The sequence below is a fragment of the Malania oleifera genome, chromosome 9 (genome assembly GCF_029873635.1).
Source record: "Malania oleifera isolate guangnan ecotype guangnan chromosome 9, ASM2987363v1, whole genome shotgun sequence".
In the NCBI taxonomy this organism is placed as follows: domain Eukaryota; kingdom Viridiplantae; phylum Streptophyta; class Magnoliopsida; order Santalales; family Ximeniaceae; genus Malania; species Malania oleifera.
Window position 1 is genome coordinate 96937572 of NC_080425.1, and position 24909 is coordinate 96962480.

General features: G+C 34.8%; 1 protein-coding gene across 16 annotated transcripts; it reads left to right on the plus strand.

The window, feature by feature from the left end:
* Positions 1–1818: 1818 nt before the first annotated feature.
* Positions 1819–22418, plus strand: LOC131165090 (GTP 3',8-cyclase, mitochondrial). Of its 16 annotated transcripts, none has more exons than XM_058122769.1 (8): positions 1824–2166; positions 2469–2547; positions 2846–3463; positions 3646–3813; positions 3904–4095; positions 5891–5959; positions 6257–6346; positions 6467–6729. In XM_058122769.1, exons 2-7 carry the CDS (start codon positions 2482–2484, stop codon positions 6338–6340), a joined length of 1197 nt encoding a protein of 398 aa, XP_057978752.1. In that variant the 5' UTR covers positions 1824–2166; positions 2469–2481; the 3' UTR covers positions 6341–6346; positions 6467–6729. The 16 variants fall into 16 exon arrangements, with proteins under 16 accessions (XP_057978745.1, XP_057978759.1, XP_057978752.1 ...); XM_058122770.1 differs by lacking the exon at positions 6467–6729 and adding an exon at positions 21849–22418 and having other exon boundaries at positions 1841–2166; XM_058122774.1 differs by lacking the exon at positions 6467–6729 and adding an exon at positions 21855–22418 and having other exon boundaries at positions 1841–2166.
* Positions 22419–24909: the final 2491 nt, after the last annotated feature.

Genomic DNA, 24909 nt, shown 5'->3' on the forward strand with positions numbered 1-24909 from the left:
GCTTCCTTCCCTTCCTTAGCTGCTTCCCCCAGGTCCCTCAAACTCTTTCTTTTGAGATCGACCCGATTCGTTCTTGTGGTCATGGTCAAGGATAGAAAACCTCCCAAGGATTACCATCAATGGTGCAAATTGTTGCTGCTAAAAATTGAACGACTTGTGTGGATCGTCCTTCGGCCGTGACCACTTGAAATGAATCAAATAATAATGGTTTGGAAGACCCGGGGTGTACTTCGGGGGATCACTCCAATACTTAAGTTAGGAACTGTAGGAGGCTCTAAGTTGCAATAGTAAATTTGACTGTGTGAGAATGAGATTTACCTCTCCCTATAACCCCTTTTTTATAGTAGTGAAGGTTAGCATTTCCCCAGCTTGACATTCATGAGGTACCATTATGCCTAGAGGGTTATAAGCAACTTATGGATTGCAAGTAACTCGTGCAAATAACTTGCGGGCGGTTATGTAAACCGTCAATTGCTGTTTTTGTAATCGCACTGGAAATTATTAATAGTTTAGCAGGAGTTAACCAAGACACCTAACATTACCCAAAGTCAACCTTACGATTGCCTGCCTCCATGAACATATTTGTAAATATGGGCGTACTGATTTTGGCTATATCAATCTTAAACTAGATTTGTATCAATCCGGTCAAACTCAAGCAACTTGGCTTGAATCGATTAAGCCTGGTGAGTCGATTGGATTGACCTAGACTTGAATAAAACATTAAAATGTGGAAATTTGGGAGGCACTTGGTATAGAACCTAAGACTTACCATAGGAGCCAAATCTATTTTGAGCTTTAAGAGCGCGTGTACACACATACATATAAAATTATATGTAAAAAAAATAAAGAAGTTATAAAATTTTTAAATCTTTTACTTTGAAATCATTCTTTGAAACTAGAAAATATTAATAAAAGTAATATTAAATATATAAGAATTTAAAATTTCCGGATCATGAAAATTAAAAAATAAATAATATGCATAATATATCAATTAAACAAATTTTTAATTTTACGCATTATTAACATTTATTTTCCTTAATTTTAAATAAATATTTATGAAAAATAATAGAAAATAAATTTTCTGCTTATTTTTTTCTTCAAAATAAAGTTCTTAATCTAAAAAAATGATAATAATTATTAAAATCTCTTTGCAATATACACACATTATATATGTGTGTATATATATACCGGTTCGACTATTATATATTTTGGGTTGTAAACTTGTAATGTTATAATATTTGTATGACTATTTTATGTTACAAAATATAATATTTATTTAAAATTTAAAATATTGAGCTTTAAATTTGATGATGTAGTGTATATGCTTTATTTTGCATATACTGTATGTTTTGAGTTTGAATTTTATTTTGATTGATATATTGAAGATGAAGGCCATTAGATGTTAGTTAAATTTAAGAGATAAATGTTAAATATACATGACAAAATTCTTAGATATCTTCTATTTTTTATATTTATAATTATAAATTTATATATAGATATATATTACATATATAAATATATATTATGATGTGATGCTGATATCACCGGTTTATTCACAAGTCTTATTGGTCTGATCGATCTGATGACCTTTCCAAGTTAGCCACCAATCGGATTTTCAAAAACATTGTTATTGTTCGATTCTGACCCTGAGCTCCTGTCTTTACCCTCCTTGTGGTGATGTGGGGCCAACTCCACGGGGCGTGAGATTAGTCGCAGACCGTAAAACAAACGCGGACACTCGGCGATACTCCAAAAAAAAAAAAAAAAAAAAAAAAAAAATTTTTTAATGTATGGCAGGGTCACGTCCACATTGAACAAGTGACACGACCGTAATCACTTATCCTCGACGTGCATACTTCGAATTTTCGGTGCGTCGCCTCCTCGAGAAGCTCGAACGAACGCTGAAGACGGGAAACGCCAGTTATCTCCTTCATTTATTGATTCTTCTCGAAGAATTGTAGGGTGTTCTCTGCAGCTCTCCTCGTTGTTGTCGACCGCAACTCCCTCTGTCGACTTTACTCCAGCTGCGTACTCTCTTCAGGGTTCCATTTCTGTATCTCTTTCCAGGCTTGATTACTCCTCCTGCTTATCTCTAGGGCAGTGCGCCATTTCTGTGGACCCTTGATCACTCTTATTAGGCTTGATGACTCACCATCTTTAATTAGGGCGAGTTATCTTCAATTCATAAATGGATTATTTCAGTTTTTATCAGATTTCATTCTCTCTCTGTGACTTGAATAATAACTATATAAATGAAACAATGTCAACCGACAAGTTCGAGGGCTTTTTGTTGCTTATTTCATCATCAATCATTCTATACACTCATATCATACACCACGCATCATTGGTCCCTTTTTTGTTTTTTTTTTTTGTTCAATTGAAATTGGGTTGAGTTCTCTTCATTTAGATATTTGCATGAAATTTGAGTGATTTATGGCGAAATTTATTAATTTTCCCTTGGACTTCAGCTGCGCCGCGACCATGAAGCATTCTGTATCGAAAGTGTCTGACTGCCGTCTGGGCTTCAGAAGTTTCAAGTTCTTCTCCGTACGTTATTAATTAATTTTAATATTAATATTATTGTTGTGATTATGATGATGATCCGTTGAATTAAATTTTTTAGTTTTGTTTGATGTTGGGAGGATATCTGTCATGATTATAATTTCAAAATGCAATCTCAGCCAGTCTGTATCAGAACCATTTGGTCCAAATATGGTTTGAACTCATCCCAGTGCTTGAATCATATTAGTTTTTAATCTCATTGATGCTCCCGATGCTGATTGGTTTTGTACGTAATGCTATTCTACCATGGAAATATAGCCAGTTAACAATCCTTAATCATCAGGTCTGTGGCAGACCTGAATCCTACTTTACCAGAAATAGTGATGTTCAGGGATTAACTGGGGTACATCTGTATGGGTCTTTTTCAAAGAAGTATGCAACTTACTGTGCTAATCTGCCAGAAGATCCTCCAAAAGACAATCCTGTTTCTGAAATGTTGGTTGATTCATTCGGGCGGCTACACACTTACCTGAGGATATCTTTGACAGAACGCTGCAATCTACGGTGTCAGTATTGTATGCCTGCTGACGGTGTGGAGCTCACCCCTAGCCCTCAGCTGCTCACACAGACTGAGATTGTTCGTTTGGCTGATCTCTTTGTTAGATCTGGTGTGAACAAAATTCGTTTGACTGGTGGCGAGCCAACTGCTAGGAAAGATATTGAAGACATATGCTTCCGGTTGTCTAACTTGAAAGGATTGAAAACACTCGCCATGACTACCAATGGAATTACTCTTGCAAGGAAGCTTCCAAAGCTGAAAGAATGTGGTCTTCATTCTGTGAATATTAGCTTAGACACATTAGTCCCAGCAAAATTTGAATTCATGACCAGGCGTAAAGGGCATGAAAGGGTTGTGGAGTCTATTAATGCTGCAGTTGACCTGGCGTACAATCCCGTTAAAGTAGGTTTCTTCTCAAGTTTATATTTGGATGTTATATCTTTGCAATGATCCACAGGATTGCTGCTTGTTTTGCCTATGTACTGTGTTTAACTGTGACAAGATGTTTGTGCTTTGTGCAAGTTATCAGTCCTGTTTGTGTATGAGACAGGATTGAAATACCTTACATTCCTATTGTGTCTCAGGTGAATTGTGTTGTGATGCGTGGGTTCAATGACGATGAGATATGTGATTTTGTAGAGTTGACCCATGAGAAGCCTATAAATATCCGGTTCATTGAGTTTATGCCTTTCGATGGAAATGTTTGGAATGCCAAGAAACTTGTACCCTATTCAGAAATGTTGGATACAGTGGTAAGGTAGAACTCTGACAGGTGATACCATGCATGGAACTCTAATGTCATTTGATGCATGTTTTTTTAATTCCTTAGCATTATTGAACAGGTAAAACAGTTTCCAGGTCTAAGCAGACTTCAAGATCATCCAACTGATACAGCCAAAAATTTCAGAATTGATGGGCATCGTGGGACTGTATCTTTTATTACATCAATGACTGAGCATTTTTGTGCTGGTTGCAATAGATTGCGACTTTTAGCAGATGGGAACTTCAAAGTATGCCTTTTTGGTCCTTCAGAGGTGAATTATATCCTTGCAGGATGCCCTTATTTTTTTAAAATCATTGTAATTCTTCTCATAGAATCTAAGAATCATTGGTTAATGTTCAGAGGCCCCATTTTCATTTACTATCTCTGCCTAATACAACTAACTCTTGTATAGAAACAAGTGCTGGCTTAGCTAAACTGTGGCTTTGCTAAAATGGCCATTCTTCTTTTCCCTCTTAACTTGATCCAGTGACCTTGCTGTCCTCCTAGTCCTGCAGTCATGGACTTTCTCTTCTTGTCCCTATGTTGGTTCTTCCTCTACTTCTCTTGGTTGAATTCATTTTTTTTTTTTTTTTTTTTTTTCAGTTTGCCATTTTTATGTCCAGTCACTCTTTGATCAAATACTCATTTTTTGCTGCTTCTTTCATGGCAATATCGTTACTAACTTTTTGTACAGTACAAAAAAAAAAGCTTGCTATATATTTATCATAGACATTTCCATTTCATTTGATACGTCATCTTTCTTATTGTCCTGCATTCGTGGACTTGCTCATGTCTTGTCTCCATGTTGTGTCCACCTTTAGTTTTATTGGATGATTCATTTTTTTAGTTTGCTTTTTTTTTTTTTTGGTCTGATCAATCACAAGAGCACTTTTTGCTTGTGTTTCTTTCATGGCACTGCCATTGCTAACTTTTTGATTTCTGAAAAAAAAAAAAAGATGAGCTAGACCTGTATTTATCATAAACATTTCCATTTCATTTGATATTTTTGCTTTGTTCAGACAACACTTCATTCACTCCATTGTATTTATGTTGGCAGCGTCTTATTTTCCATTGTGGATTTTCTAATTCCAAATAAATGAAAATAGTTCAGTTAGGAATTTACTTATTAGTGGGCATCAATTCATCAAGTTTTTTGCACTTCCATTATATTAAATTTATATGTTATGACTTGGTGCGATGGAAAGTGCTAATCCATCCAATGTAGTTGCATGGGTGTGAATCCAGGAATATTTAGCCTCTATAGAAATGAGTGCATCTTCCCCAGAGCATGCTGCATGGGGGAACCTTACACACCAAGTTTTATGTATTTTACATATAGTTCTACCTCTGTTTCAACCCTAAATTGCTCTCATCAATGGCTACTTAGCAATTGGAATGTGTGAAAATTTGCATGGCTTGATGCTCTTGAAAATTTGGGTTCTGTATTTTTTTTTTGGTGAGATTGCTGAATGCTGGGTACATATGATGATCTTTTATTTATTTATTTTTTCTCAAAAGATCCTTGTTGACTCGTGGTTGTGATGTCTTTTGGCATTCTAACTTATATCTCACTGCTTTTAGAAAATACATAAGAAAAGTTTCAATCGTCTGTTTCACTGGATAGGGCTGCCTTAGATCTGTTCTATGCCACCAGCATACTGTAAATATAAAGTAATAAGATGAAGTAAAGCTACTTTATAGCTAACTTTTTAATAGGCTTTTGGATTGGCTGAATCAAGCTATTTATTTGAGTTTGTTACACAAGCCCTGGCTGAAACATTTAAGGTCTGTTTAGTTGTGGAAAATAATTTTGTGTTTCCCATTTCTAGCTTTTTCAAATAATTATCAAAGGCCACCTTGTTGGAAAGCATCCTTTTATTGTTTTCTAAGTTCTCTATATAAATGTTCGAAAACTATTAAGGTGGCACTTGTGTATTTCTTTGGTAAACTTGAATGGAAAATGAAACAATTTTCTGCAACTGAACAATCCTTTAGCCTTTCTCATCTGAAACTAATTTGAAAATAATGCTTCCAAGGTTATTCTTATTTGAGCTTGTACTTTTCAGGTTAGCTTAAGAGATCCAATTCGCAATGGTGCTGATGACCATGTGCTCAAAGAAATTATTGGGGCAGCGGTATGCATGTATACTGGTCTTTTATGATGCTATGAGTTGCTGACAGTTGGGGGTGGGGCATGGCCTTCCCTAGCTTTCTGAATATTATAGTTTCATTCTTGTTAGATTATTAGAATTGAGAAAACTTTTATGCAGAACTCCCCAGGCTCTTGAAAAATACAATTCTACTCCTACAATTTATTATAATTTTGAAAAAGTTTATAGTTAGCCCCCCAACCATCCTCATGCAAAGTGTTGTTAATAAACTTCTAAGTTTTTTTTTTTTTTTTTAAAAAGGTAAAATTTTGTTTGCTTCAGATCAAGAGGAAGAAAGCTTCTCATGCTGGAATGTTTGAAATTGCAAGGACCGAAAACAGACCAATGATACATATTGGTGGCTAGTGTCTGGTATTTCCTTCTCTAAAGTCCTAAATGAAAGCCCTCTAATACCAAGTAGTTTGAAGGAATTTTTTATAGTTTGCCCTTGTTTTCTGCTTATAAATAGAAGTTTTCTTGTCTTTATTACAGAACTATAATATTGATATGTTGTAAAGTTAGAGATGGAGGAGAGAAGAGAAGAGGATAAGAAGAGGGGAAAAAAAAACTGGGTGGCAGATTCTTGGAGTCCACATATGGCTCCATTGGGAGTTGTTTGTAATATTTGTGTAAAGTAGGGGTATATTTGTATTGTAATGTTATTTTAGGGGTTTAAGTTTAATTTCATGTAAAAAGGCCTTCTTATAAATAGTGTATGAATTATGAAAGCCATGTTGTAGGCAGTTGTTGATGAATTTGAATTGAATTGAACATGAGTTCCTCCCTAGGATCTCCTCTCTCCTCCCTTTCCCTTCTTTCCTCTCTTCTAATTTCTCTATGGCTGCAGAACCTTGATGCTGCCCCTGCATCAATTGGTATCAAAGCCCAACCACAATTTCCATTCTTCCATTTCAGTCCACCCATTCTCCCTCACTCTTTAGGGTTTAGGGTTTAGGGTTTAGGGTTTAGTGTGTTGTTCTGTGTCCCTAAAGGGGGCAATTCCATCAATTATACTTTTTGGGACCTAGTATTTTGGAGAATTGTTAGGAGGCTGAATGGGTGTAAAGGAGCCTTCTTTAGTTCATCGAGTTGTATTGCTCGTATCCATGTTTTTCTTTCTTGTATTCCCTTGTACTACTTGTCCCTTTTTTTTTTTAATCCTAGCGAGAGTTGCTCAAAGATTAGTGAAGTTAATAAGATATTTTTTGGAGTCGGTAGTTGGTGAACAGGATAAAATCATCTAGTAATGTCATGGGCTAAACACCTCACACCGTGTGAAGGACTGTGCAATACTAGTAGTTCACAAGTTTAACTAGTTAGCCAGAAGTAAACCACAAATTCACCTCATTCCTAAGTTCACAAGCATAAAATACAAATTAAGTGAGAACAATGAGCAAGCAAAGTAAATGTGAATGAAGGGTAAGCTGTGAAGCAAAAATTCATATAATCACTTCTCCATAGGCAACGTATGCCTAGTGAGGGAGGCAAATAGGCTGAATATCTTTACAATAACTAGTGGGTTTTACAAGAAACATCAATATAACTAAGTCCCCCTTTTCCCTGAGGCATTGCTCTACTCCATTCCTCTTGGTTCAACAAATAGGGGGAAACATGTATCTCGTCCACAAGAAGAGTACTCAAAGGGCATCCTAGCAAGTTCTCTTCCCATTGCATCTCTTGCTTTTGGTAAACCCACAACTTCATGTCCAGCATTTCTCTCACTAGTCCTTAGGTTATAGATTCAGCAATTACTAACAATATTATTTGTATAGCCAATTTCTTTTTCACCCTCCATTATTTTGAAAAAACATACCTCATGTTACCTTTGCCAATGGGTCACTACAAACCATTAAGGGAATGGGACAATACATCCTACTACACATGTCTTTTTTTCTTTTGTTTTATATGTTCCTAAGTTTTCCTTTTAATCTCATGTCAATTGGCAAAATTAAAAATCCATAAACTTTTCAGTTAGGGGGCATTTGATGAAATTTAGCATTAAGTGCTGAATACTGAATAGAAATTTGAATATGCGAACTATGTTCATTATATTACTAGAACTTGTCTTTGAAACTAAATGTTGAACTATTTTATTTGTCTTTTAGTTAACCTTTGATTATATGTGTTTTTCCTATTTTAACCCTTTAAAGTATCAAGAGCAAAACTGATTGTTATAAATAAGAAGTATTTTCAAAAACTACAATAAAATTTTTGTTATAGCAAAAATAATGTCTCAAATTTAAAGCATAAAAATAATAGTTAAAAATATTTTATTTTAATAAAAATATTATTATGAGTAAAAAATATTATTTAATAATAAATAAACATACATAAAATAACAAGAGCCACTAATTAGTTTTATAAAATATATATGTTTTCTCTTTCCCTGTTAACTCCATTCCTTCTCTTTGCAATGTTAGCTGGAATCTATCAGGATCATTGCCGAAGTCCCCAAAATTTTCGACACTTACGCACCAAGTCCCTACAATGTCAAGTTTGCAATCATCTCCACGGCCATCATTAGAGTAATTTCTTCCTTCAGTGCTGTTTCATTAATTTCTTCCATTACCTGCTCCGACAATTTCATCCCCCCCTTCAATGTCTTCTTCTTTGTTGATCTGTATTTCAAGTAATTTCTTAGAAGCCACAGCAACTCTCGTGCCTTCTCCTTCACCCTCAAGGGCCTCAATGTGCTGTCTGTAGAGGAAGCAACCCTGGCATTGACCCAGCAGCTGAAGGAGATGGCTCAACTGAGCAGCAGGAGCATTGTCTTCTTCCTTCAAAATTAACTCCTTATATTTCTCTCTGCAAGTCCGGTATATTAGCAGCAGAATCACTGCTGTGTAGTTTCCTTGCACTGCAGTGAACCTTATGACATGGAGAGGAGAAGATAGGAGAGGGTAAAGTTGAGGTTTAATGTGTGAAAAATGTGTTAAATGCGTGATACTGACTGAATCAGCAAGGGAGCAGATGCTGGTTCGGTCAGAGGACATTCATCACCTATTTAGAGTCTAAACAAACAACACTGGTTCACTTATTAGTGAACTGATTAAGGGAAAACCTCTTAAGTAGAGGCTTTTAAGCACAAACATACGGCCCCTGAAATTCTTTCCTCACCCTGTTATCATTCAGGATTTGAATTGAGAGGACAATTTGTGGAGCACATGATGGTGGTGGACATTACTGCATCGAGTTGCTATCTCCTTCTGTTGCCTAAACTATGAGTGCGACGAAACAAGTGTTATCAACCAGTCCCTAGATTCTCCTCAAACAAACCATTGGGATGTTGTCATTCATATCTTGCAAAGGCTTAAAAAAAGGTGCACTAAGGAGAGGCCTCTTGTATTTGGATTGGGGTCACATTTGTATTCAAGGTTATACAAATGCAAATTAGGTTGGATTATCGTACTTTGTGTTTGTTGTTGGTGACCTAGTATCTTGGAAGAGTGAAAAACAAACTGATGTGGCCAGTCGGGTTCTGAATTTGAATATTGGGCTTTTGGCATATGCTAGATGTTAATTGGCTGAAGAACATGTTGGAAGAGCTTGGTTTTCCAGTCTCAACTTATGTAGTTGATGCGTGATAAGTAGGGTGCTAGTCATATTGCCTCCAATCCAATCTTTCATGAGAGAAGGAAGCATATTGAAGTTGATTGTAATTTTGTCTCAGATAAATTGTGCAGAAGCTCATTAAAACCACTTACGTGAAATCTGAACACCATCTTGCTAATATATTCACTAAAGTTTTAGGGAGTGCTCAGGTTAAATTGATTTGTAACAGGTTAATAGCATATAATATCCATGCTCAAGGAGTGGGAGTGTTGTTGGTTATTGATTAGTTAGTATTATTACCTATATTAGTAACTAAGAGTTAGTGAGGGTATTATGGTCATTATGGTGTACTTAGCTATGTTATAGATAGATGGTAGACCTACTATTTTTATTAGGTTCTTCCAATTTACAGAATGCTGTGAACTTGCACTATTATGTTTAGGGATTTTGGCTAAAGGAAAGAGAGGAAAGATTTTGGCATTGTACTGTAGCAGCTATCATTTGGTGTATTTGGTTGGAAAAAAATGCCAGAATCTTTAAAGATGTAGCCACTTCCATCAGCATGCTTTGGAGTAGAGTGGTGTTCCTTTTGTCACTTTTGTTCTTGGAAAATGGATTCTTTTGCCATGTTTCTTTGGGAGACTTACAGCGGGATTGGTTGGCGTTACTTTGTTAGAATTGTCTTGCAATTAATTTCTTTTCATTTAGCTATTTTCCGTTTGTAATGGGAGGTATCTTGTTCTCCTGTTTTTTTTATCTCTTTCCTTCGTTGTACTCCTCTGTTCTTCCTTCCGTATAACTCTTTGGTTATGTATATTAAAAAAAAAGATTCCACTGTCTCTTCTGCCTGCAGGAGTCATGTTACTTTGACTCAGGCAAGGCTTCTTTGTCCTTTTAGCTTCTTTATTCCCCATCTATTTTTAGAGTGCCTGAGTTTTGCTGCTTCTTCTTCTTCTTCTTCCCTTCCCTTCTCTTTGTTTCTTCCCCTCTCTCAAAATCTTCCATTCTGAAACCATCCATGAATTTCACTCCCACTCCCAGATTCACCCCCTTTAACCATCCTCTCTGCTGATATTTCAGTTAAAAAAAAAAAAAAAATCACTGAAAAGCTGTTTGTAAACTTCTCTTTCCTCCTTGCTCTGTTTCTGATCTGAACTTTCCCCTCTCTGTTCTGTCCCTGTTGCCAGCATCCCCTTCTCTATTCTCTTCTGCCTTGGTCTTCTTTCCTCCTGTCCTTCTAATTCTCTCCCCTAATTCTCTTTCTATTTCTAATTTCTTCTTTCTCCTGTCCTCTTCTTTCTTCTCCATAAATCTTCAGCAGCATCTGCACCCTTCTTCTTCTGATCCTCTTCTTCCTTCTTGTCTTCTTCTGTTTCTGTCTCCCCCCTCATTCTATCTCTCTGATTCTAATTTCTGGTTACTTATATGTTTAAAGGTTTCTTTTCTTTTTTTTTCTCCTCTCTTTCTTTTCTTTCATTTTCTTTATTCTGTTCTTTCCTTTTTGGTTTTTTTTTCTCACTAAGCAAACAGATCCCCTCTCTGAATGTCCTTTTTTTTTCTTTCCTTTCATTTCTCCTAAAAACCCAAACAAATTCAAGGATTCTTGTTTCTTCAGCTTTAAAATCATGAGTTAATAAAGATTTTATGGGTTGAGAAATCTTGTTTCTTCAATATTCTTGGATTTTGAATCTTGAACTTAGATTGAAGAATCTTGTAATCCCTTGTTGCTTAAATATTCTTCGATTGATTTTCGTTAGCAGCATCAAAATTTCCTACGGCAAAGGGTACATATTGTAGTATTTTTCAAGCAGTTGTCATTTCCTTTTCTAGCTTCAGTCACCAGTGAGATCTTCTCCTCTCTTATTATTTCTTTTCTTATTACTACTATTAAAAGTTTTCTAATAGTTGGTTAGTAATGGAGATTTTGTGTTTATGATTTGTAGGTTTATATGCTTTTTTATGTTTTTGTGATTTTCAGTTTCAAGTTTTGGAATATATGAAAATTTTCAAAACGTACTATTGCATGATTTTTTTTTTTAAATGTAGTCTAGCTTGATTCACACTCAAATATTGTATGCGTTAAATTTTTTTTAATGAATTTATATTAAAAATGGTGTGTGTTGTTTCTACTAGTTGTAGGGTCTGATTTAAAAATTTGTCTATGTGAAAAAAAAACACAAACGTGTACTTCACGTGCGTAACAAATTCTTTGTACACACAGCCAGTCCCAAGATTGAATAAAGGAGCAGGGTTGTGTTAGGTAGCTGACAGCTAGCATAAAACTTTGTCAGATCTTATTACTTACCAAACTTACCTAGGTCAAGGGAATAGACTAGGTCAATATAAAAGGGAGAGGGTAAGTAAGTTAGCACAATAAATTAAGATTAGATTTGCAACTTGGAATATGGGGACTCTTGCAGGAAAAAGTATGGAAATAGGGAAATAATTTTTAGGAGGGAAATTAACTTAATTTGCCTTCAAGAGATGAAATGGGTAGGAGAGAAAGTTAGAGAAATTGAAAAATCAGGATTAAACTTTGGAACACTGGTAAAGAGAAACATAATAACGGGGTGCGTATTATTGTAGACAAAGATCTAAAAGATAATGTAGTAGATGTTAAAAGAATATAAGATAGGATCATTAAAATCAAGATAGCTTTAGGCTTGGAGATATTGAAGGCCATTAGTGCGTATACTCCCCAAATAGGACTAGTAGAAAATCTTAAAAGACAATTTTGGGAAGATATGAATAGTATTTTATAAGGGATACTAATGTTTGAAGGGACATTCATAGGAGCTGATTTGAATAGTCACATTGTAAAGGATAATATAAGAAATGAGAGGATATAAGGAGGTCATGGATATGGAGGTAAAGATGAGGCTGATGATACAATCTAAGATTTTTCCATGTCTTATTATTTGGTTATATTGAATACTTGTTTTATAAAAAGAGAAGAACACTTAATAACCTTCAAAAATGGGTATACTAAAAGTCAAATAGTTTTCTTCTTAACTAAGAACGGGGATTGTCTATCTTGTAAGGATTGTAAAGTTATTCTAGGTGAACGTTTGGCTACACAACATAGTCTTAGTATTAGATATCTATATAAAAAAATGGAAGAGTAGCATAAATTAGCACAAGAAAACTAGATGGTGGAACTCATGGTTCGAAATTGCGGTCGCGGGTGTCACGGGTTGCGAGAGACGCGGGTGTTACGTAACGGGAAGCGGGCGTAACGGTCGTGAATTTTTTTCACGCATGCACAACCATGCCAAAATTAAAAAATAAGCATGAAATCCATCAATACATGATTTTTGATGAATTTTGAAGGCTTTCATTCAACCTACAAATGCTTTTTAATAGGCATTATGATTTTTATATTAATTTTAGTACGCTGTTTACAAAAAAAAAACATATTTTTTTATAGTTTACATTACTTTAATGAGTAAAAAGATGTAGAAATGTAAGAATCAATTAATTAAAGTCATAAAGTTATTAAAAATGAATCAATACTCAATAGACTTAATACTCAATATACACATTACACATACATGAATTTAAAAAGTGATTAATATCAAATATCAATAAATAGTTGAAAATACATGAATACAATATTATAAATTTATAACATAACACATGTCACCACCAAAAAGAATGACGCGGAGGGTCTTTATAATTTGCATCTGTATCTTGAGATTGGGATGGGAAATTATCTCCCCATCCTTGTGGAAATACATAGTTGAATGAACCCAAGTTTGCGTCATTTTGTTGTTGCTCTTGAAAATGTACTGGTGATGAAAATTCTCCTGAATAATGTCTATAAGTTAGGGCAGGGGCTGGCTTTGGGTAGTGTGTAGAAGAAGACTTACTAGATACTGAGATTCCTGATCCACTGGGATAAAAATGTGAGTCACGAGATGCATAATGTGGATATGCTGGTCGCCAAAACTACGAACCACACCATATGAATCTTCAGTAGAATCGCTAGGGTTACCACGAGCACTCCTTCTCCTGGGTTGTGAAGATTGGTTCCCTGGAGGAATACCCAAGTCATAATTTTCAGGTATGTCATGTAGTCCATAAGGATCAGAAGGATATATATCCCTTCCAAATGATGTCCCTGTATCATATCCATAATTATATTCTACACCGCCGCCTCCACCACCACCACTGCCACCCCCCCAACCCCAGCTCCAGCACCACTATTACCATCATCATCACTTGGTGGGCTCAAACCAAGATTGTCATCACTTTGTGTACGTTCAGGGCTTGAACTTGAATCATCATGCGCGTTTATTGGTGGTTGATCACCTCCTTCTGTAATACCACCAACCTCTTCATTTAATCAATTTGAATTGTCCTGACCGTCGAGTAGTGGTGTCTCTCTCTCCTCTAACCATTGACTTAAAGGATCATCTTCTTCGAAAATGTAGTCCAAATTGATAGGATTGAAACCCTCTTCAATTTCTCGTTGGCTTCTTCTCATTGTACGTCTTAACTTTAACCTCATGTTGTAATGTACGAAAACAAGTTTTTGTAGTCTCATGTACTTTAATCTATTTCTTGTTTTCGTATGGATGATGCTAAAGGTGCTCCAATTACGCTCACAGTTTGAAGCTGATGTGGTCTGGCTAAGAACTCTAATTGCTATTCTTTGGAGCTCAGGAGCACACAAGCCATAATGAATCCACCATTCAGCTGCATGAATAATTAAAAAGAGTTTTATGTTAGTATAGCGTATTTCAAAAGTCAAATTTGAACACAAAGAGAGAAAATAGAGTCATTCTCCATTATTTAGCTATATAGCCATATTTACCAGGATTTGTTTGTTTCACTGCCCTTTGAGCCAACGGGGTTCCAAAAGTCTCCCGCCTATCTCGATATAGCAACAGCTAAAAAAGGATGATTGTGAAATATAATTAATTAATTAGATGTATTAATAATTATTCTTGAAAGTATTACAGAATACTAAAACAATTCATTATTCAATTTAATGGAACCAATACTTACTTGATTAATAGCCCGAATTTGAGTATCTATATCGGGTACCAACTTGGTTATCACTTTTTTAACTCCATCCATGACTTCTCTAGCAACTTCAGGAGAGGGTGGGGCACCATAAAGAAATTGTGGGTTCAAAAAATACCCTACAATTAAATTTAGAAACATATTAATCAATAGTTTTCTAATGCAACTATGCATAATTTAAAAGTTAAAATAATAAGAAATTGTATTTGATTTACACTTACCAGTAGCGTGCAAATCTTGGTGCAACTGAAAACTCCACCGGTTGTCAATAATTTTCCAATAGTCTTTGTAAAACCGGCAATCTTTTTGAATGACCAACTTCGCCCTATCAATTGCCTCGTATATGAAGCCCATGGTTGGTTTTTCATCACCATCAACCAATTTAAGAACTTTTACCAAGGGTTCTTGCACTTTAATTATATCAGAGGCCTTTTGCCAAAACTCTTTGCCTAAGATAATTTTCTTTGAATCATATGCTGGGTCTGATTTTGTCATTCCAAACCTTGAGTTTTTCCAAGCATCAGATGTAAACATTTCCCTTAGTGCTTGTTTATGCTTGACAATAATCTCCAAAGCAATGAAATTTGTGACAAATCGAGTGATGGCAGGGCGAAGTAATTCTCTATTATTTGTGAGTTTCTTCATGAAATTCACTGTCTATGTATGGTTGTAAATAAATGAGGTTATTGTTCTTGCATCTTCTAAGACCTTCTTCACGTTACTTTTCTTACCAATATCTTCAAGAATAAGGTCTATGCAATGAGCTGCACATGCTGTCCAATAGAGATTGGGCCTCTTCTGCATTAATAAATTTCCTCCTGCCTTCATTGCAGCTTCATTATCAGTCATTACTTGGACAACATTCTCCTCTCCAATTTCTTCAACCACCTCGTCCATTAATCTGAAATGAAATTATAGATTCAATAATTACTACTATTTAATTAAAAACATGCAAGTCCATAATACTATTTGCATATACAATTAAAATTAGAAAATTACCTGAAATAATATTCATCTGTTCTGCTTGGCACATCAGAGGCATCAACTGATTTATGAAACACGGTGCCTCTATCGCAATAAACTAAAAAGTTTATAATGTGTTTTCTAGTTGATCCTGACCAACCATCACACATAAGTGTTACACCTCTCTCCTTCCAAATTCCAGTAAAAGAAGTTATATAATTTTTCATTTCTTGATACTCTTGCTCCAAATAAATTTCAGATATCTCATAGGGTGATGGACCCTTCACCCCCTTTCCAACCTCTGCAGCAATATCAAGCATAGACTGCATAAATGGAGAGTCAGCTACATTTGCTGGAATCCGATTATAAATTAGGAATTTTCCAACCGCTTTTCCTAATTTACTTATTAAACCTTTCAGTAACTTTGTGTTGATTTTTGATTGTTTCGCACTCTTGCTTCTTTCTAAAATTGGATCCATTGCCTTTAATCTAGTTTCAGGGGCATCAGGATTGATCCATTGTTGTCCACTACCTCCAGCTTCTCGACCACTATAAGATCGAGCTCCTGCTCTATTGAAACCACTGGTAGCACCACTGCCAGAGCCACCTCCCTCTTCATAAATATTACCCCTTCCAGTTGTTCTTGCTCGAAATCTTTGTCTCTCTTCCCATTGTTGTTGTGATCGTATGCTTTCTTGTCGAGCAAATCTCATACTTTCTTCTTCCAAGTCTTCTTCATCGCTCAAATTCTCAAAATCTCCTCTAATTTGGGTTTTTGGTTCTTCTTGCCTTTTTTGTTTATCTCTTTTCTTCTCAGCATACTGTTGTAGAGGTTTCATCATTTGTTCTCTTACTTGTGTGGTCACATTTGAGCATCCAGCTACTTGACCCTTTTTATGTGCCAAGTGTTGTTTCAAGCGTGTAATGCCCCCTTTGATTATCTTCTCACATAACTTACACATAATAACATGTCTATTACCGTTCACCGCAGTACCAAAATGCCATCCAATATCCTTACTAGGTAAGTTTTCATTTCCTCTATCACGTGACATATTGATAGACTTAATTTGATGATCTCTACACAAAACATAAAGAAAATACAAAGTTACAACCTTCCTACAATGACAGGAATAATATAATTAGTAATTTAGTAAATATTAAATAATAAGTACTAAATAGTCCTAATTTTAAATACTTATTACGTAAAAATAAAGTATAATATTTGATTAAAAATAATAAGTAATGTTTATTATTTTTATATTTAAATAAACAAAATTATAAAATATTAGATATTTGATTACAAAAAAAATATATTCCTTTATCTTTAAAAATATATTTTCATTATTTTTTATAGCTTGATTATATTTTCATTTTTAACTATAAGAAATTAACATTGTAATTTTAAAGGTGAAAAAGATTTTTGCTCTACTTTCATATACATCACAGCATCACAAATAGAGATCCATACATTACAAATTGATTATTTAATTTTTTAAGCATTTTCTCAGTATATGGATTAAAATTAAATTTTTCTACAAATTCCAGTAGTAATTAGTAAAAATCAGATTTATTAATGTATTAACTATTAGGTTAATTTTTTTTTATTAAGTTATCAAATTTTACTTTATTTGATAACTAAAAACAAAAAATAGATGTAAACATTTATTTTACCTAATTTTAAATTTAAGGTCAAAATGATGTTTTAAAACTTATAAAATATTAATAAACAAGGCCACCCTACTCAAAAAATGGCAAGTAGATACACATGTAACATAAAATGGGAGACAGATGTTATTTAATTTTTTTTTCTTTTATAATATGAATATTATTTAATATTTTTTCAATAGATGGGAGTGAATATGATATCTTCTTTATCAAAATGACCACTTTGTCCTGCTGACATAAATAGTATGTTAGCCAATTGGTGCCATGAATTAATTTTATTTCTATAAGTTTGGCAAATCCTAAGACTAAATATTATAATAATTGTGCAGAGTATTCCTTGGAATTCTTTAAGAATGGTGAAAAATAGAGCTCAATTAAGCCTAGATAATATAAAATGCTATCACATGGATGTCCTGTGTACATACATTATTTTAATGCTTTGTTTAGATGATGAATGCAGTAGTGGATATTCAAATATTATTATAAAAAAGGCTTCAATTATTATTGGTAAATATTAATTATTTACTAACCTTAACAAATATTAATTATATACTATTAATAATTGCTTGCTATGTCATGGAATTAATTTTCATAATTATCTTTCAAAAAATATAATACAATTGAAATATTATAAATTAAGAAAATTTTATTTTACATAATTATTAATGATTTCTAATTTTTTAAAATATAATACAATGAAAATATTTATAAATTAAGAAAATTTTATTTTACATAATTATTAATGATTTCTAATTTTTTACTCTATTAAATTATTATTATTTTTAATTCAATTAACAAACCTATTTTACAACAAAGTATAATTTAAAAAAAAATAACATAATGATAAGTGCTGTGGGTGTTGAGTGTTGAGTGTTAGAGTGTCTCATACGCTGGGGCTGGGAGTCGAGTCAGACCGAGAGAGGGGAGGGATTTGAGGGAACTCGGAGGAGCCCTGAAGGAGCGAAGGCTGCGAAGCACAAAGTAGCGATGACTCCAAGCTCCGAAGCTGAAATCGAGAGGTTGGCTGGTGGCGACTGCGACGACTGGCGGGGGAAGGCGCCAACGGGCTATCGGCAACTCGCAGGGGCGGCTGAGCTGCTACAGACCTGTCGCCAGTGACTCGCCAAGCTGCTGCAACTGCAAGTCTGCAATTCCTGAGTCCTGGAAGGCTGCGAAGTCCGAAGATGAGTAGATCTGCTCGGTGTGCTCACTCTCGGGCTTCAAAGCCTTCTTATTGCTTCGGCCAACAAATTTTCAAGGTCAGTTTGTAAGTTTCCATTTTACCCTTTGAATGGCAGATGGGTGTGGGGACTGGGGAGAGGGGGAAAGCAGCGCTGCTGTCTGCAGCAGAAAGCCTTCAGCGAATCTGCGACCTGTCGGCCATGTAACGGTCCGTAACGGACCGTTACGACGTGTAACGTTGGGGTATCGGCTGTTACATGCCGTTACGACCGTGAATTTTTTTCGAACCGCATTATCGGCCCGTATCGGTTTCGGGGCCTCCGATTTCCGTTACGTATCGGCCGTTACGCTACGTAACGGCCGTTATTTAAAACCATGGTGGAACTTGAAGGGAGATAATATGGTAAAATTTAAAGATAAAATGATCAAAGAGTGATTGAATAGTAGGGGATAAGGTTTATGCAAATACTGTTTGGAATAAAGTGACAAATTCTATCGTAAGGATAGCAAAAGAGATTTTAGGTGAGTCCATAGAAAGATACTTGGTAGTTAAAAAGTTGGTGGTGGGATCATGAAGTCCAAAAAGCTGTTAGGACAAAAAGAAATTGGTATAAGATATGACAAAATTATAGATATGTAGAAAATCTTGAAAAATATAAAAAGGCAAGAAAAAATGCAAAAAAGACTATTAGTTCAGCTAAACATAGAGCTTATGATACTTTATATACCGAACTAGATACAAAAGGAGAAAAAGACATTCATAAACTTGCTATGCCTAGACAAAGAATATGCAAAGATTTAGGTGATGTAAAATGTATAAAGGACGAAAATGATAATGTCTTAATTAGAGAAGAAGACATAAAAGAAATGTGACGGAGATACTTTGATAAGTTGTTTAATGAAAATCAAAATGAATGATTGAACTTGGAAGTGACAAATGAGGAGAAGACTAAAAATAGAAGATTTATTCACAAAATTAGAGTCCTTGAAGTTAAGATGACATTAGGAAAGATGAAAGTGGGAAATCTATAGGACCAAATAAAATACCAATTTAAGTTTGGAAGGTTTAGGGGATAAAGGAATTAATTGTTTAATTAATATATTTAACACTATTATAAAAACTAAGAAAATGCCAGAATAATGGAGGAAAAGTACGTTTTTAGTACCTTTGTGCATGTTAGATTACTACTTCACTTAAAAGCTTAAGCTATTAGGTTGTGGGCCAACAATGTATATCAAGCTTTAACACTCCCCCACATGAGTAGCTCAACAACATGTGGAGAGATAAAGACATGATAGTATTGCCCATTATAGGGAATATAATAATTTTTTAATACCACACAATAAACGCCGGCAACAAGACTAAAACCCAAGATCTCTTGGTAACCAGCTTTGATACCATGTTAGATTACCACTTCACCTAAAAGGTTAAGTTATTAGGGTGTGGGCCAACAATGTATATCAAGCTTTAACAATACACAAACAAAACGATATTCAAAACTGTAATAACTATCATGAAATTAAGATTATAAGTCATACGATGAAATTACGGGAAAGGGTAATTGAACATAGAATAAGATTAGAAATAAAGATTTCAAAAAATCAACTTGGTTTTATGCCTGGGAGATCAACAACAGAAGTTATTATCTTTTAAGAAGTTTAATGGAAAAGTTTAGGAAAAAGAAAGGGACTTGCATATGGTTTTTATTGACCTAGAGAAAGCTTATGATAGAGTACTTAGGGAATTTCTTTGGGGGATCTTAGAAAAGAAGGGAGTTTGTAGTAAATATTTGGAGGTCATTAAGGATATGTATGATAGAGTGGTGATGAGCGTTAGGACTTGGAGGCGAATCTAGAGATTTTCCAATCACAGTAGGTGTACATCAAGGTTTTACTTTAAGTCCTTATCTTTTTACTTTAGTAATTGGTGGACTAACTAAGAATATCCAAAATGAGATTCCTTGGTGTATATATATCGTGTTGATTGATGATGGTAGGAGCGGAGTGGAATCTGAGCTAGAACCTTGGAAAGCCATATTAGAGTCAAGAGTGTTCAGGATAAGTAGGAATAAGATAGGGAGTAGCAATAGATAGAATATTAAACTTGATAATCAAGAGATTAATAGCACTAATAAATTTAGATATCTTGAATTTATTATGCAAGTTGAAGGGGATATTGAAGAAGATGTAGTATATAGAATTAAAATAGGCTGGGTAAAATGGAGTGCATCAGGTGTGTTGTGTGATCGTAGAATACCCTTAAAATTAAAAGGAAAGTTTTTTAAGATGGCTATAAGGTCAGCTATGCTTTATGGTTCATAATGTTGGACAACTCATGTACAAAAAATAAAAATTTCTGAGATGCAAATGTTATGGTGGATGAGTGGTTTAACATTGAAAGATAAAGTAAGAAATTAACTATACGGAATAATTTTGGCATAGCACCGGTTGAAAACAAGATATGGGAGGGGCGGCTTAGATGATTTGGGCATTTGAAATGCAGGCCTAGTAGAACAACTTTAAGGAGAAGTGAGTTAATTATTGTGTCTGGCATGAAAAGGGATAGGATAGGCCTAAAATAAATTGGGATGAGGTAATGAGGAAGGATTTAATAGTCCTTGATCTAATGGAGGAAAATGCTCTTGATCGGATGAATGGATGGAAAAGGATTCATGTAGCCGACCCCACCTAGTGGGACGTAAGGTTTGTTGTTGTTGTTGTATTGTGTTTTAATTTAAAAATGTAGCATTCAGTGCACAAGATTCCTAGGTCCTTGAGTTTTAAACAGTCTTACTCAAATTGATAAATGTGATGATAGTGGATTGCTACTGTTACAAGATGTGGCACAGCGGTCTTTGTTTGAATGATCATCTTGTAATTCTTGGTTTTTGTGACACCCTGCAGTGTGAGTGACCTTTTCCTGTTTGCTGTACTTGGGTGATATCCCCTTGATGCCCCTTTAATAAGATTTTATTTACTGATCAAAAGGGGGAAAAAAAATAATGCTTCATGTTAAATCAGAATGAGGCCTATTATCCTTGTTATAGAGGATATTGTAGACTTCTTTTGAATGCAAGTATCCACTTATTGGATTCCTTCCATTTTAGGGTTTGTTTGGCCTTGATTGCTGTTCCACAAGGGGCACAAAAATGCATTTTCTCCCCCACATGCACAAAAATTGATGTGTCAAGAATTTTTAAACATAGTAATGCTGAATTTAAATGTTTATAAATTGATGCGTCAAAAGAACTTTTAAACAGAGTTATGCTGTATTTATATGTTTATAAGTTGATGTGTCAAAAGACCTATCTTTTGTTAATTCTGTTGTAGAATATGTTACATTATTTCCTTTGCTTGCCTTCAATTAGCAACCTATTCTCTCTCTCTCTCTCTCTCTCTCTCTCTCTCTCTCTCTCTCTCTCTCTCTCTCTCTCTCTCTCCTTTGCTCTCTGTGTTGGCATATTGTTATTGTCTGACCTGCCAGATTCAGAAGAAAAAGGTCTGGGAGTTGGTGCAGCCCAATCTAAAGACAGATGGTTCTTGTGTTGCTACACTTGGGGTGCATTTCATGCGGACAATGGCAGGTGTTGTGGTGTGCAAATCTCTAAAGAATGCAAGAATATCCTAATCTAGGAGTTTTCTGCAAACATAGACAGCTTCTTGATGATGCCCATCCATCTAACTTGCCGTATCAAACTTATTGAAGTAGCTTGTGGAACATTGATTTGGTGCATGGTATACTGTTATTCAGGGGCAAAGATTCTCTGGTTGGTTCGGTTCCTGTTATTGTAAATTTGGCATGTGGCTGTGTTACATTAGGAAATGGGATATCTTTTGTAATGAGTAGTGAGCTTTGGAGCCCCCTTCTTGTTGCAAGCTTTGTCATATGAAAGAACGAGAAGACAGGTCTTCGGATTGCTTCTAATGGGCAGGAGAGTTCTAGAGACCCAAAAAGATTGGGGGCTCTTATAGCCTATTAGGCTATAAATGTATTTTTATTTTTTGTTTTAATTTTTTATAATTATAAAAAAATATTAGAGACTGTTTGTTCTTACTGTCAGAAATTTCAAAAACAAAAATCAGAAACAATAATAGAAAATCAAAAACAAAAACAGAAAACTAAAAATTTGTTTATTTGTTTGGTCTTATCATTGAAATTGAAAACAAGAGTTGGAAATCTATTTGGTTATTTGTTTTCAGTTTTTTTTTTTATAAAATTTAAAAAAATATGCTGTTCATCACAAAAGATTGGAAAAAATAAAAGAAAAAATCACACTGAAATAGGGAGAAAGAATAGGTGGTAGAAGAGAGCAAGGGGAGGGGGAAGAACTGGCAGCTGTTGCAGCTTGCAATTTCTGGGAAAGGAGAGGCTCCAACGGTCACCATACAAATTCAACTACAGTTGCATAAACTTCAGCCATGGTTTGGATCAAAGACTTCAAACTATCAGGAAATTGACCTAAATCCATTTAGAACATAGAAACCGTTTTAAAAAAAATGTTAATCTTAATGTGTTGAATTAGAAAATAATTTAATACCTTGAAAGCTAGCCATTTATAGCCACCGGGCTTGGAAACCTGACACAAATCGTTGACGGATTTCCCAAATTGTTAACGGTTTTTCCTCAAATTGTGGATGGTTTGTTTAAATTGTGGACGGCTTCCTCAGGTCAAATTTTAATTTACTCTATTGTTGATGCATGTGGGCCAAACTGTCGACGGTTTGTCGTGTTTCTTCACAAACTTGATATTTAGGTGCATAATCATGGTTTAACCTAATCGGGACCAAATATATAAAAGTTTACAATACTAAGATCAGTTAATATTTGTCCTATATTAAAATACATTTGAGTATAAGATATTTTCATAAAATTCATTATTTTGTCTTTGAAAACTTATAAGTATGAACCTTATGTGTAACGACCTGCTTAATTTTCATATTATTTTTTTTATACTACGATATATAACATGCTCTAATACTATTCTGGGAGTTAACCCAATCATTAGCCTAAGCAGCGAGAAGCAAAAATCACATAGACATAACCATATGAAAATATATATACAATACCAATACCAGAGTACTAACATGTTTCCCCAAAATATACACATATATTTGTTTTCCAAAATACTCTTAACTATACTGGGATATATAAAAATCGTCCACAATACTCACTTCACTGACAGGACACTATTGAAACCCCTCTATCTGTAAGTCTGGTCTGCTTGTCTACCTGGATCACCTGAAAAATGATTCAACACTGGGATGAGCCAATGCTCAGTAAGACGAAATATGCTATTACTAGTGTGTGGCAAATGAGTTACAATATTATAAAAATTTGTTTTATATAATCATGTATAACTGGATACGTAAGTACAGTACAAGTAATAAAATACACCACCCTTTCCATGTTGCTTAACATAACAGTATTGTAGGTTACTATTCAAAATACTTCTAGTGTACATAAATATGTTTCCCGTTTCTGTAAATCTGTACATACGTAATAGTAATTAAAAACTTTCCCTGTGGATAACTATGTGTCATGATTTAACCCCTCATGACAGGGTTGTGCGGCCCGTAGGCGGGATCTACACTGGCTGATCGACCAGGGTAAATCACTATACTCCATCGGTCTGATCTGCCCACCTCAACCCATATCTGATGGGGAGCCTGTCCACGTCAAGGGTCTAGGTGATCGACCTACTACCGTGTATGATCTAAATAGGTGGTTGCACTCATAACATAACATAATATCTGTAACAACGGTACTGTGCTCTGTAACTGCATAGTCCAACAGGGTCTGATACTATATAATATATCTCTATATGCAACTATCTGATTTATCATGATTCTGAAATAACCGTAATAACCATGATACTGCATAAACTGTACTATAATTCATATGTCATAATACTTAGAACTATATAATCATAATACTGATAACTACATAATCATAGTACTGTAATTCGTATAATCATGGTACTGAGATTCGTATAATCATGGTACTAGAATTCGTATAATCATGGTACTGAAATTTATAAAATCATGATACTGAAATTCATAAAACATATCTTCATACTATATTCATATTCTCAAGCCACACCATGCTTTAATACATAATTTTCATAATTTAATAAACTGTATAATACTTCAAAATTTCCTAACATAGCATATTTCCCTTACCTGACTACTGGAAAGCCCCTATGGTATACTGACTTAACACCCGTAGGGCCTCCTACATAACACCCTGAAAACAACGTTTGCCAGAATAAAATATCAGTATTTCTTTACCTATATCATTTTTTATAACTGTCATAAGGCCAAAAACGGACTAAAAGGTCTTACCCTGAATTTGGGATGAAATCCAACTTCGTTTCACCAATGATCTGCTCCGGCAGACTTGCAGCGAACTTCGCTAGGAGTGTCGTGGTGGTTTTAGATCGTCGATCCGGCGACTAATGGGGCCAGAATCGAAGAGAGAAGAGGGACGGGGCTGTAGGAGAGAGAGAAAAGAAAAACGGAGCTGAAATTATGTGAAAAATGGGTTT

What these genes read in the sequence shown, in the direction of transcription:
- LOC131165090 (XM_058122762.1), top strand. Translation starts at nt 2,434, where the DNA reads ATGGCGAAATTTATTAATTTTCCCTTGGACTTCAGCTGCGCCGCGACC. An exon ending in GAAGTTTCAAGTTCTTCTCC is followed by an intron (nt 2,548 to 2,845) that starts GTACGTTATTAA and finishes CTTAATCATCAG; the next exon opens with GTCTGTGGCAGACCTGAATC. An exon ending in AAGAAATTATTGGGGCAGCG is followed by an intron (nt 5,960 to 6,256) that starts GTATGCATGTAT and finishes TGTTTGCTTCAG; the next exon opens with ATCAAGAGGAAGAAAGCTTC.